Source organism: Cervus elaphus, chromosome 20 (genome assembly GCF_910594005.1).
Source record: "Cervus elaphus chromosome 20, mCerEla1.1, whole genome shotgun sequence".
In the NCBI taxonomy this organism is placed as follows: Eukaryota; Metazoa; Chordata; class Mammalia; order Artiodactyla; family Cervidae; genus Cervus; species Cervus elaphus.
The window spans coordinates 89,280,863-89,294,727 of record NC_057834.1 but is presented as its reverse complement, the minus strand read 5'-3'; the positions used below and the strand labels follow the sequence as shown (position 1 = coordinate 89,294,727).

General features: G+C 43.5%; 1 protein-coding gene across 1 annotated transcript in view; it reads left to right on the top strand.

Annotated features, from left to right (window-relative positions):
- Positions 1 to 13,387, top strand: part of ST6GALNAC5 (ST6 N-acetylgalactosaminide alpha-2,6-sialyltransferase 5) — a 199,214-nt gene extending 185,827 nt beyond the window's left edge. Inside the window, exon 5 of the mRNA XM_043877170.1 lies at positions 12,681 to 13,387. Coding sequence (XP_043733105.1) covers positions 12,681 to 12,912 — 232 coding nt within the window. The 3' untranslated portion in view covers positions 12,913 to 13,387. The remainder of the gene's footprint in view (positions 1 to 12,680) is intronic.
- Positions 13,388 to 13,865: the final 478 nt, after the last annotated feature.

Genomic DNA, 13,865 nt, shown 5'->3' with positions numbered 1-13,865 from the left:
GGCTCAGTGGTAAAGAATATGCAATGCAGGAGACACAGGAGACACAGGTTCTATCCCTGGGTCAGGAAGATCCCCTGGAGGAGAAAAGAGCAACCCACTCCAGTATACTTGCCTGGATAATCCCATGGACAGAGGAACCTGGCAGGCTACAGTTCAGGGTCACAAATCAGACACGACCTAGTGAGCAGGCATGCATGTATACCTTCATGTATTTTAAACCTAACATCTTCTCAAAGGCCATTGATCTTTAGATAAAATCTACAGTTGGGAGGTTAGAGGCAAGGCTGATGAAGCATGATGAAGTAGACATCATGCCATTGCCACTTCGCCGCTTCCCTCCCATCCTTCTTAACCCAAAGACAACATAGCAGCAGTGCTAATGTATATCTAACAGTCAGGTCACAGAGAAGGAAAGGCATGGATAGAACAGGCCTGTGAAATCTTCTTGGCCTCATGAATCCCCAGCAAAGACATAATGTAGTAAGGAAGGATGTAGAGTCTGGACCCAGATGGCACAGGTTCAAAGCCCAGCCCCGCCACTTACTAACCTAGTGTAACCTTGAGCAGGTCACTCAGTCTCTGTATCTTGGCTTCCTTGCCATTAGAAGTGGATGTGATGATAGTAATAGATGCTGCCTCATAGGTTTGTTGGGAAGATCTCCTGGAGGAGGGCATGGCAACCCACTCCAGTATTCTTGCCTGAAGAATCCCAGACAAGAATACCGGAATGGGCGGGAATACTGGACAGAGGAGCCTGGTGTGCTACAATCCACAGGATTGCAAAGAGTCAGACATGACTGAAGAGACTTAGCACACAGGCTTGCACATAGGGTGATGGGTGAATTAAAGAAGTGAATACACCTAAGTGCTTGGAACAGTGCCTAGTACATGACCAGAGTGAGCATGGACCCTCACACTGTTCCTCATCACTTCATGCGCTGGCTTTGTTTGCCTCTTTAACAACCTCCATGCAAAAAGGTAGGTTGGATGGTATTGAAAAAAAACAAACTGCCTCCTCAAACCAACAGGCCAACAAAGGCAGTGGCAGCAGCCCCTTTGGGCGTGCCAAGAGCCATCAAAACTGATGGCTAAACGGCAGATATAATTATGTAATATTGCCATTAAGATGCCAGAGAGAAAGAGTATGAATAAATTGAAATGTTAATGACTTAAAGTGTTCAAGGAAATATTCCATTTATTATGGAAAACAAATGAAAGGCAAGTTAACTTGTCATTTCTCTTACTCAGAGTTAGTTCATCACAACTTAGTGCTCGTGGGATGGGAGCCATTTCTAGAATGACACTAGCAAGGAAGTCCAGATACTGCCCATGCACCGGATGGAATTTCCACCTGCTCAGAATTTCTGTCCCTCAGTCACCATCCCAGAGGTTCCATAGGTATTCTCACAATTCTCACAAAAATTCTTCAGAAGGATCCCTACCCCGAGCATCCTCCTGGGGAAAGTGGAGAGGTGTGCTGGGTGCCTTCTGGTGCAGAGGGTTAGGCTGGAGATAGCATTCTCTTCAGTCCCAATGCCTGTTTAAAAAGGAAAATAAGGGAAAGACCAGGAGCAGCACAGACTAATCCCAAGTTCCTTTTCTCTTCACGCCCTGGACACATGGGTTGAACCACCAGGCACCCAGGTCCCAAATGGTGGAGGCTCGTCTGCATGATGGGGATGAGAAAACAATAATAAAACTGAATGAATCATGGTGAGGATTAAATGAGATCATGGATGTAGAATGTTTGACACAGTGCCTAACACAGGGAAGATTATTAATATCGTTCATGTTATTAATACATTATACTGTAAGAGATATAAACTATTAATAATTATTAATATTATCTTAGGGACCTGAGAGTTTCCCAGAAAGGTACCAGGAATTTTGAGGGTGTTCAAAGAATAGGCCACAGCTCTTGCTTTCTAGAGGCTTATAATAAGCCTTATTTGCAAGGAAATCTAACACACCAGAACCACTTGTAGTTAAATGTCTCTTGCAAACAGCATCTGCCACCAAAAAATGAAAACGCAACTTATAAATTAACCCTGCTACTGGCCTGACCATTCCCTGTTTTGTCCTGATTTTGAAAGAAGCTAAGAACTCTAAGCCAGCAGAGTACATGTATCATGAGTTCTAGGACTTACAAAAGTAAAACATCACAGGAAAGGTGAGATAGCAGACCTATGCTGGTTGAGCCCACCAGGATATAAACGCCTAGAGGGCAGAGACTTTTGTGTGTTGGGATCACTGTTGGAGCCGTGGTACACAGGACAGTAGATAGGTACCATTCTGGCCAAAGCAGATGCTTCATACCTACCTCGTGAGTCATGGCCCTGTCCATTGTCTCTCGTGCTGTAGTAAAACAGTGTTTAATGGGTGAACATAAGCCATTTCTGCCTCTCAGAAGCTGTGTGACCTTGAGAAAGTTATTGAACATCACCAAGCCTTCGTTACCTTGGACAAGTTGCTTTGACTATCTCCCTCAAGCCTTAGTTTCTATGTCTGCATGATAACGGCAATAGTACTTACCTCCAGGATTTATGTGATAATCCCGTGAGATAATAGATGAGAAAGGCATGGCACAGCCTTGATGTATGCTAAGCATGGATAAATTTACCAAGTGAAAGGATTTGCTCATCTGCACTTGTGGATACCCATGAGCACGTTTTAAGAAGCTGTCCAGTTTGAGTGCTAATTGGCCAGTGGGAAGGACCTGGCTTCTGGAAAGGGAAGGCATTGTGAGCATGTTCAGTTGCATCTGACTCTTTACAACCCCATGGACTATAGCCCACCAGGCTCCTCTGTCCATGGGATTTCCAAGCAAGAATACTGGAATAGGTTGCCATTTCCTTCTCCAGGGGATCTCCAGACCCAGGGATCAAACCCATGTCTCTTGCGTTGCAGGCAGCTTCTTTACCAATGAGCCACTGGGGAAGGCCCTCACACACTTTTAAAGAGAATCTTTAAAATCATCACTTTCTCATTGCCAAGGAAACTGAGGCACAGCAAGACCATAGATTGGACTAATTCTGCAGTCATTTCCATCAGCTTAGTATGGCAATGACCCAAAGGGAATCAATGTCGCTTGCTGTATGCTGGGGCATATAGGGAGGGGGGTGGAGTAGGACAGGGAGTAGAGGACTGAATTATATCCTACAGAGCAGACAGCTGAGGAAATCCCACGAGTGCCTGACTCCTAAGCAGTGTGGGTAGATTATCTCCTATAGGCCTAGAGCTGTCATTTTCTTCCAGTTCTCCTGCAAGTCTGGCCTTCTCACCCCTCCCACCCAGAGGGGCCTGACTTACTTCCAGAAGAAGTAAATCCCAAGGACAGAGAAACCTGGTGGGCTATGTCCATGGAGTCGTAAAGAGTCGAATGCAACTGAACACGCCCATAATGCCTTCCCTTTCCAGCAGCCAGGCCCTCCCCACTGACCAATTACCATTTATTGGCCAGAAAGCTTCTAGTAGCCACTTCTAGTATTCCAGGCGCATGGATTCCTTGGGGAGAATAATAACCCTATGTTCATATTTAAAACCACAAATGGAGGCAGTGAATGTGTGAATGACCATGTTGGCAGATGAAGGACATGTTATTCAAAACCTGGCAATATCTAATGCTGACTAACAGTCACATGACTGGCGTGCAACCATTTCCTCCTTAGTTTGGTGCCGCAGTAGCCTTCTGACTGCTCTCTACGACTCTGGACTTTCTCTTTCCTCTAGATAACCATCAAATCTGACTCTGTCGCTGAAACCCCTCAGTAGGTCCCCACAGGTTTTAGAACAGTGTTCACACTCCCTAGCTTAGCACACAAGCCCTCAGGACCTACCCTCTGCAGCCACTTCAGTCTCATCTCCTGGCTTCTTCAGTGACTCAGTAGGTAAAGAATCTGTCTGCAATGCAGGAGACGTGGGTTCGGTCTCTGGGTTGGGAAGATTCCCTAGAGGAGGAAATGGCACCCCATTCCAGTACTTTTGCCTGAAAACTCCCATGGACAGAGAAGCCTGGTGGGCTACAGCGCATCCACAGGGTCGGGAAGAGTCAGACACGACTGACTGACTAAGCACACACACATCTCTGTTCACAGACTTATTTTAGCCACAATGAGGAACTTAAGAAGGAGCTCACCCTGTGCACGCTGGTCCCTTTGCCCTTATCTTGGAATGTCCATCCCCTCATTCTTAATCTGGCTGATTGGTACTAGTTTTTCACTGTAGTATTAATGGTTGATATTTTTCTACACATACCACGTGTTGGCCCTACGCTTACTGTGAATACAATATGCCATTTTATTGAACCTTGATGATAATCCCAGGAGGTAAACATTATTATTATTGCCATTTTACGTATGAAGCTTGAGGGCATGAAACAGCTGCCCAAGTTGTGGGGCAGGAAAGCGATGGAGCTGCGATTTGAATTCAGGTCTCCAGGACTCAAAAGGCAAAACTCTTAACATCTCCCTCCAGTGCTTGAGAGATCCCCCTCCTCCAAGCTTTCCCTGACTTCCTGTCTGGGTCAGACCTCACCTAGGCCCCTCCTGGGGCCTCTGCCACCTCCTCCTCTGCACACCTCCCTGGGTGACACATTCATCTTCTTCATCAGCCTGTGCTCTCCTTAAGGAAAGGGGTCCTCTCTCCAGCCACATTTGGATCTCCAGTTCTTGCCACTTTTTCTGGCACATAGCGTGTATTCAGTGTTGATTAACTCGGTGAATAAATAAAACCTTCCTTTCCTTGGCAGTGTTTAGGAGACTAATTCTATATTTATTCCAAGATCAAAAGTGCCAGGTGAGTGAAGAGTATAATTAACCAGTGGCAAATTCAGATTTCAAGTGTCCGAAGAAGTCACTGGTAGCCACCTGTATCGTTCTTAGCCAAGGCCAGCACTGGTCCTCAGAGAGAGGTTCAGGCATGAGGCATCAGTCTATTCTGCCTCTACCACTCCCACTGCAGCCTCATCAGTGTTCAGAAAGCTGGAGAAAATTAATGTCATGTCGCACCAGAGACAGCCTCAAAATATATTATTACGTGGACGTGGACCTTTAAATCATGCCATATCCATATAAGAAGGCAAATCCATTCTCTCTAGATGGACTATAAATTGCAATGAAAAAGATCTGTTATCATTGCTTTCCAAACTAAGTTATGGTGAGTATTTTTAATCCCATTTTCCATTGTAAATTATTTGTGATAATAATGGGCCAAGCATTTAAATTCTACCTAGTAATCTTATTTCTGATCATACTTAACACATTACCAAGTTTACAACTCTCTGTTACCCATCATTTCTTGAGTATTAATTAGCAGAGTAATGACTCAGAGTGATCACTGTCATGGAACTAAATTAATATCTCATCCATAATGTGAAGGACATCTCAAAGGTATCATGAATATCAGAGAGTTGATTCTGCTAGAGTTATTAGCTAGTGAACATTAATAAAGCTGCCAGCGTAACAGGGCAAGTTCCTACTTGGCAACAGTCCACCATGTAGATGCTTATGGAGGATGGGTATGGAATATAATGCATCCATGTGGTTCACATTTTATGAAGTGAACTTAAAATCGATTGTTGTATTTTTTTGTAGTTGTTTCACTTTTCCATAATTTCTTCTTTTATCTCTGCTATAATTTGACCAGATCTTACTGGTCACTGGGTGTTCTCATTAGCTTCCTCTGTCCCATGGGTGCAATGCTTCTGAAGTGCCTGAGTGGTTGGTAGTGGATACCGGATGCAAATGACTCACATGTACCCTTTGATCCATGAAGGGTGGACAGCTACAGGCTCTCGGTGTTTCCTGTGCCCCAGAAACACAAGTATTATTCCACTGGCTTCTACCACTTCAAGTGTGCAGCAGTCTCCTCCCAAAAGAGGCTGTGAGACAAGAAATGGAGGCAACAGAATGAAGGTGTCTCATTGGGTCTCACAGGCCTGAAGCAGCTGTTTAAGAAGGCCTGTTGCTGCTGCTGCTAAGTCACTTCAGTCATGTCCGACTCTGTGCGATCCCATAGATGGCAGCCCACCAGGCTGCCCCATCCCTGGGAATCTCCAGGCAAGAACACTGGAGTGGGTTGCCATTTCCTTCTCCAATGCATGAAAGTGAAAGGTGAAACTGAAGTCACTCAGTCTTAGCGACCCCATGGACTGCAGCCTACCAGGCTCCTCCACCCATGGGATTTTCCAGGCAAGAGTACTGGAGTGGGGTGCCATTGCCTTCTCTGAAGAAGGCCTGTTAGGGGAACACTTCCTTCTGAATGCTCTGTAGTGTCCAGAGCAAGCCAATTTCAGAACCACCAGGACACTTGACAGATGTTGATTCAACACTATTCCTCAAAGTTTGCCTGACTACCTGCCAGTTCAGTTCAGTTCAGTTCAGTTCAGTCGCTCAGTCGTGTCCAACTTTTTGTGACCCCATGAACCGCAGCACGCCAGGCCTCCCTGTCCATCACCAACTCCCAGAGTTTACTCAAACCCATGTCCATCGAGTAGGTGATGCCATCCAACCATCTCATCCTCTGTCGTCCCCTTCTCCTCCTGCCCTCAATCTTTCCCAGCATCAGGGTCTTTTCAAATGAGTCAGTTCTTTGCATCAGGTGGCCAAAATATTGGCGTTTCAGCTTCAACATCAGTCCTTCCAATGAACACCCAGGACTTATCTCCTTTAGGATGGACTGGTTGGATCTCCTTGCAGTCCAAGGGACTCTCATGTCTTCTCCAACACCACAGTTCAAAAGCATCAATTTTTCAGCACTCAGCTTTCTTTATAGTCCAACTCTCACATCCATACATGACTACTGGAAAAACCATAGGCTTGACTAGATGGATCTTTGTTGACAAGGTAACGTCTCTGCTTTTTAATATGCTGTCTGCTGCTGCTGCTAAGTCGCTTCAGTCATGTCCGACTCTGTGCGACCCCATAGACGGCAGCCCACCAGGCTCCCCCGTCCCTGGGATTCTCCATGCAAGAACACTGGAGTGGGTTGCCATTTCCTTCTCCAATGCATGAAATTGAAAAGTGAAAGTGAAGTTGCTCTAGGTTGGTCATAACTTTCCTTCCAAGGAGCAAGCGTCTTTTAATTTCATGGCTGCAATCACCATCTGCAGTGATTTTGGAGCCCAGAAAAATAAAGTCAGCCACTGTTTCCACTGTTTCCCCATCTATTTGCCATGAAGTGATGGGACCAGATGCCATGATCTTAGTTTTCTGAATGTTGAGCTTTAAGCCATGTGGTACTATATACCATGCCAAGAATACAAGTATGTTTGAAGAGAGTGTCTGAGAGCTCTAAAGAGAGACAAAAGCACCATTCTTTCATTGGGATATTTAGCCTCATAGATAATCCAAGCCAAATCCAGAGATCAGGGTCAATCTGTTCATACCCAGAAATGGAAGTATCCATGCTTACCTGTTAATGATAAGCTTTTCATAATTGCAAAGCTTAGCTTTAGAAGATTAAAAAATGGCATATCACCAACTCCTGCTACCAGTGATATCAGTGGCTAGAACTGAATTTAGAAAATGAGCATAGTGACTGCAGCCATGAAATTAAAAGACACTTGCTCCTTGGAATAAAAGCTATGAAAAACCTAGACAGCATATTAAAAAGCAGAGATATTACTTTGCCAACAAAGGTCCATATAGTTAAAGCTATGGTTTTTCAGTAGTCATGAATGGATGTCAGAGTTGGACCATAAAGAAAGCTGAGTGCAGAAGAATTGATGCTTTTGAACTGTGGTGTTGGAGAAGACTCTTGAGAGTCTCTCGGACTGCAAGGAGGTCAAACCCAGTCAATCCTTAAGGAAATCAGTCCTGAGTATTCATTGGAAGGACTGATGCTGAAGTTGAAACTCCAATATTTTGGCCACCTGATGCAAAGAACTGACTCATTTGAAAAGACCCTGATGCTGGGAAAGATTGAAAGCAGGAGGAGAAGGGGATGACAGAGGATGAGATGGTTGGATAGCATCACTAACTTGATGGACATGAGTTTGAGCAAGCTCTGGGAGTTGGTGAAGGACAGGGAAGCCTGGGGTGCTGCAGTCCATGAGGTTGCAAAGAGTGGAACATAACTGAGTAACCAAACTGAACTGAAGATCTGATTTGGCAGGGACTTAATTAAATCAGCCACCTTCAACCTGGCTGCATGTTAGGCTGTCCTACAGAACTTTATAACATTATTACCTTTTAAAAGGGGCTTCCCCATGGGCTCAGTGGTAAATAACCAGCCTGTAATGCAGGAGACTCAGGAGATTCTGATTTGATCCCTGGGTTGTGAAGATGCCCTGGAGGAAGAAATGACAACCCATTCCAGTTTTCTCACCTGGAAAATTCCATGGATGGAGGAGCCTGGCGGGCTACAGCCCATAGGGTCGCAAAAAGACAAACACGACTGAGCATGAACACCGTTTTTAAAAAACATTTATTTATTTATTATTTGGTTGCATTGGGTCCTACTTGTGGCACGTGAGGTCCTTGCTGAGTCAAAGGAGATCTCTCGCTGCAGCGTGCAGGCTCTCTAGTTGCCATACTCATTGCAGTGTCCAGCCCAGTTCCTCCATGACATATGGGATCCCAGTTCACCCCCCGCGCCCCACCCAGGGATAGAACCCACAGCCCCTGCATTGCCAGGCAGACTCCCAACCACTGGACCACCTGGAAAGTCCCACATTATTATCTTTTTAAATTTTTTTTGTTTTGAAAAAGTTTTAGACTTACAGAAAAAGTTGCAAAAATAGTACAAGAGAGTTTATATATATCCTTCATCCTGCTCCCCTAAAGTTAATACTCTGGTGCAGTTCTCAAAAGTAAGACATTAATGCTGGTGCAGTACTCTCAACTAAACTGCAGGCTTTATTCAGATTTCACCATTTTTTCTACTGATGTCTTTTGTCTCCTCCAGGACCCAATCCAGGCTCCCTTTGCATTTGCTTATCATGTCTCCTTAGTCTCCTCAGGTCTGTGACAGTTCCTAAGTCTTTCCATATCTTTCATGACTCCAACACATTTGAAGAATTCTGCTCATTACTGTAGGATATTCATTGCTTTGGATTTGTGTGATCGTTTCTCATTATTAGATTGAGGTTATGCATTACTGAGAAGGATGCCACAGAAGCAGTTGCATTTCGTGTCAAGAGGTACATGATCTCAAAATATCTTACTACTGGCGATGTTAACCTTGGTCCCTTGGGTATGGTGTCATCTGCTGGGTTTACTCATTGTCAATTTACTAGTTCTTCCTTTTGTCATTAAATACCTTGGGGGGGGTGCTTTATGCAAATAATCTATTTCTCATCTTTCCCCCTCTCATATTTCATTCATTCATGCATCTTGCCTGCAGTAATTACTGCCTTATTCTAATGGTGATTTTCTACTCCCTCATTTTTTTCTAGAGTATTAATTGGAATTATACTGCAAGGAAATGCTTTTTCTTCTCCCTCATTTATTTATTTAATCAGTAATTTATTGAAATCATCATGGACTCATAGATATTTATTCTATTTTACTTTGTGGGACTTCCAATTCAATACTGCCATTATTTATTTTGATACACAAAACCAAGTCAGTTTTCAAAATACCTATGCCTGGGACCCTCTCCAAATCAATTAAACAAGACTCTGTGGAGGTGGAGCAGAGGCAGTGGTATTTCTTTAAAGCTCCTCTTGTGCACTAAACATTAGTTCTTTTATCCTCCCCACCTGGTTTCCCTGTAAAGAAAAAAAAATTCTTTCTTCACATTATTCTACAGGATTTTGTTTGCACACTGGCCCCTGGGGGGCTGATGACAGGCTGCAGCCACTAAGGGAACAGACTGGCTCTGTAATTACCATAGCCGTCGCACCCCCACACCTTCACTCCCTAAACACCCCTGGCCCCCACCAGCAACTTGGATGCCAGAATCCTCCCTTCTACAACAGTAGCCTCCTGATGTAGAAATTCTGCTGATTCTTATTGTTGTATTCATTTGGATCCGGTGGAGGGGAAAAAAACCTATAGCAGCTTATAGAAAGTCAAGCTTGAGAAAAAACTTGAGGAATTATAACCTTAAATTTTCTGAAGGAAGGCCTTTCTGAATGGCACAGTGGATGACAGCTAACAGCAGGCTGACAATCTACAGGAAGGTTGTTCCTGCAGTTGCTTCGGTTCTGCCTTCTATAATAAATCCCATCAAGCACTTTTTTGCCATTTGGACAAAGTTTTAAAGTGTGGAGACAACCCCCACTTATTTGGACACCTTTGAAACCATAATAACCAAAGATGTAAATTTAATTCTCCCTTGAGGAGATCAGCAGGGAGCCAGATGTGTTTTCATTCAAGGAGATGGTCTTCCTGAATAAGGAAATTGAACCTACAGCATCCTTTAGCTGGTTTCCAATTTCCCTCTATTCCTAGGTGCCAAATCAATCTCATGATATTTTTAGAAACCTGATTGTTTCTTTAGTCATACTGATGCCAATAATATGCTCAAAACTTAGCTGGATCAGATTTAAAACCTGATGCATACTGGAGTAAAAACTTAACCCCAAGTCTGCTATGGTGACATGAATTTAGCATGGTTCCCCAAATTATGCCATATGAATTTAGGAAAGATATGTCTCACAACTTTTTATTTCTTTTTTATTTTCTTCATACTGGTCAGTTCCAACTTGAATTTTTCCTACCATGCACTTTCTGTGTTGAAAACAACTTCTAGTAAAATTTGAAGGGGATTCTAATTTCTAGGGCAATAAATAAGTGAAAGTGTTAGTCGCTGAGTCGGGTCCAGCTCTTTGCAACTTACGGACTGTAGCCTGCCAAAGTTCTTCTGTTCATGAAATTTTCCAGGCAAGAATACTGGAGTGAGTAGCCATTCCCTTCTCCAGGGGATCTTCCTGACCCAGGGATAAAACCTAGGTCTCCTGCATTGCAAGCAGCTTCTTTACTGTCTGAGCCACCAGGGGAATAAATATTAAGTGAATTCTGTAATAACTAGATAGGGTAGGATCTGATGTCTTAATATAAAACACAGAATTACTTCCGAGACAAGCATAATAGAGATGCAAAGTATTAACTCAGCATAGCATCCAACCCAGGATGAGGAATGTTTAAATGGTGCATGACAAAAATAAATCTCTCTTCCTGGAAGAACTTTAACCTCAGAGGAGAGGAAGCTCAAAGGTTTATTGCTGTCAGGGCCACAAACTCGACACCCCTCTTGATAAAAGACTTCGATCCCTGACCTCAGTGAAGTTGCTACTCTAAAAGCCATTTGTGTATTGATCTCCTCTGAAGAAAGCGTATAGGTATCTAGCAGGATGAGCATCTCTGGGAAACCAAGTTACTGTACTTAGAGTGGAGCCGAGTGCTGGGAGGGGGCCCCTAGGGCATCAGGGGCTATAAGGTGGTTTGCAGGAAGCTGGGATGCCTTTTAAGAGAAGCCATAAGAGGACAAGAAAAACTTAGTTTCTGCAGCAAGGCTGGTTGGTGAGTGTAAGTCAAAGTAGGAAGGGCAATCTACTGGGATATCTTGACTGTTCTTATCATTTAGACTTCAACACAGAAGAGGTGGAGTGGACTGGCCTAGAATGGAAACTGGTCTGAGACCAGAGCTCTAAGAGGGTGAGATATTTTAGTAATCCAACATCAGGGCACCCACCACCCTTCATGTTAATCCTGTTCACATTACCTTTAAGAAAGAGCCAGTATTTCTACTTTGAGGCAGAATATAGAGGCAGGGATATGGAGCACCTGCTAGGAATAAGACAAAGGCCTATTCTCGTGAGTAGACAAGAAGAAAGTAAACAACAACAGCAGTTTCAGAAACTGATTAATGCCATAAGGAAATAAATCCAGGGACCAGGCAAGATTCCCAGTGCACGAGGCCTGGGTTCAATCCCTGGTCAGGGAACTGGAGCCCACATACTGCAACTAAGAGCTAGTGTGCAAGTAAAGATCCCGCTAAGCCCCCGCACAGCCGATAATAAATATTTAAAAAAACAAAAAGAAAGAAAATAAATCCAAGTGAGATGGAGAGAAGGGGGCAGGCATTGGTTAAGGGTTCTCTGAGGATGATACATCTGTGTCAATCCCCAGCAGTGAGAAGGAGTTAACTGAGGGGATGTACCAGCCAAGCAACTGCCCTCAAGAGCCATGACCTCAGGGGAGGGACCAGCTTGGCAGAGTACACCAGAGAGGCCAGTAAGCTAGGAGTGTAGCAGACAAGGCTGAGTAGGTTAGGAGAGGCTCTGGAGTGAAGCTAGCTTACAACCTGTAGGCCATGCTCTTAGTATGGAAGCCTCTGGAGGGTTTGGAGAGGGGTGGGGGTGGGGAAGCAGAATGATCTGGTTTTGTTTTATAAATATTATCATAACTGTTCGTGCTAAACAGACTGTATGGGGCAAGAGTGGAAATCAGAACTATAGTTGGGTCTTAGGACTATGTAGTTTCTAAATCCTAAGAGCCTGAATGTCCTATTGCACATGTTTAATCTCACTGATCACGATGGTCACTGACTTTATTTTACAACTTCAGAATTTCTCCATGTGCATATTGCTTAAACATCAGAAAAGCTATTTGTTGAAATTCATTTAACTTGAAGGTGTGGAAGGTAAGATAACATCTTACCTCAATCAGTGAAAGGTGGTTTTGTTTTTGTTTTTTTTTTTTGTTTTAATCTATTATTTCATTTTCCTCCTACAGGGATCCCAACCACCTTTCAGTACCTTATCACTATTATGAACCTTTTGGACCTGATGAATGTACAATGTACCTATCCCATGAGCGAGGACGGAAGGGTAGTCATCACCGATTTATCACAGAGAAACGAGTCTTTAAGAACTGGGCACGGACATTCAATATTCACTTTTTTCAACCAGACTGGAAACCAGAATCTCTTGCGTTAAGTCATCCTGAGAATAAACCTGTGTTCTGAGGAATGTGTGTGGCCAGACGGAAATCCTAAGAATCCCACTGTATCAAACATTGGGCCACTGAACTTCCTAAAAAACCAGACATGAAAGAGGAACAGAACTGGTCGCAGAAACAGCTTCCTCCTCAAGAGGTACCATGTATAGATGCCTCTGAGGCATGACTACAAGTAGTGCAGTTGGTCTATAAGGGAAGATTCCAGAATTAATACATCCTAGTGAGTGTTGTCCCTTTCTAAAGGGGTTACCTTAGGAGCCAAATGCGCATTTCAGTGATGCTGCCGTGGCAAAAAGTGTGTAGGATCTTTTTAAGTATTGCCTTCGAAACTGAGACATAAACAACTCAGCATTAGATGTATCCCTTTGTAGAAATACCACCTCTAAAGTCATTTTTCTATCAAATTGTATCCTAACCTGAACTATAACCTTTGTTATCTGTTGGACTCTGTATGTGTGATTTATAAAGAGCAGCCTTGAAAATATGGACATGATTTCTGAAGAGTACATCTTCACTTTCATAAGCAAATACCCAATATTTATTTATTGAGAGTTTTTTAGTGTGCGCTAGGCCAGTATTTTTATAGATTATGATTATGTGGTAATTTATCCCTCCTAATTATTTAATCCTGAATGGTAACTGGAAAAGGCCCAGAACTGGGAGATGAACTACTGTGTTCATAGTGCTCATTGTTAGCAAGCAGTATATGACTTCAAAACGTTGCACTGCGTTTTTCGAACCCTCGGGCTTCAACAGCAACTGTGATATTTTCCAACATGCAGAAATGCTCCAGATGACAATATTGAAAACCAAAAACTGTGTTGTTCAAACAGAAAACAGACTAACAACAGAAACTGAAAGACAGTTGGCTTGGGTGATAATTAATGTAGGTCACGCCATTTAAGCCCTACTTTGCTCTTCTGCAAAGTGATGTCACTGTACCCGAGGACAGTGACATCA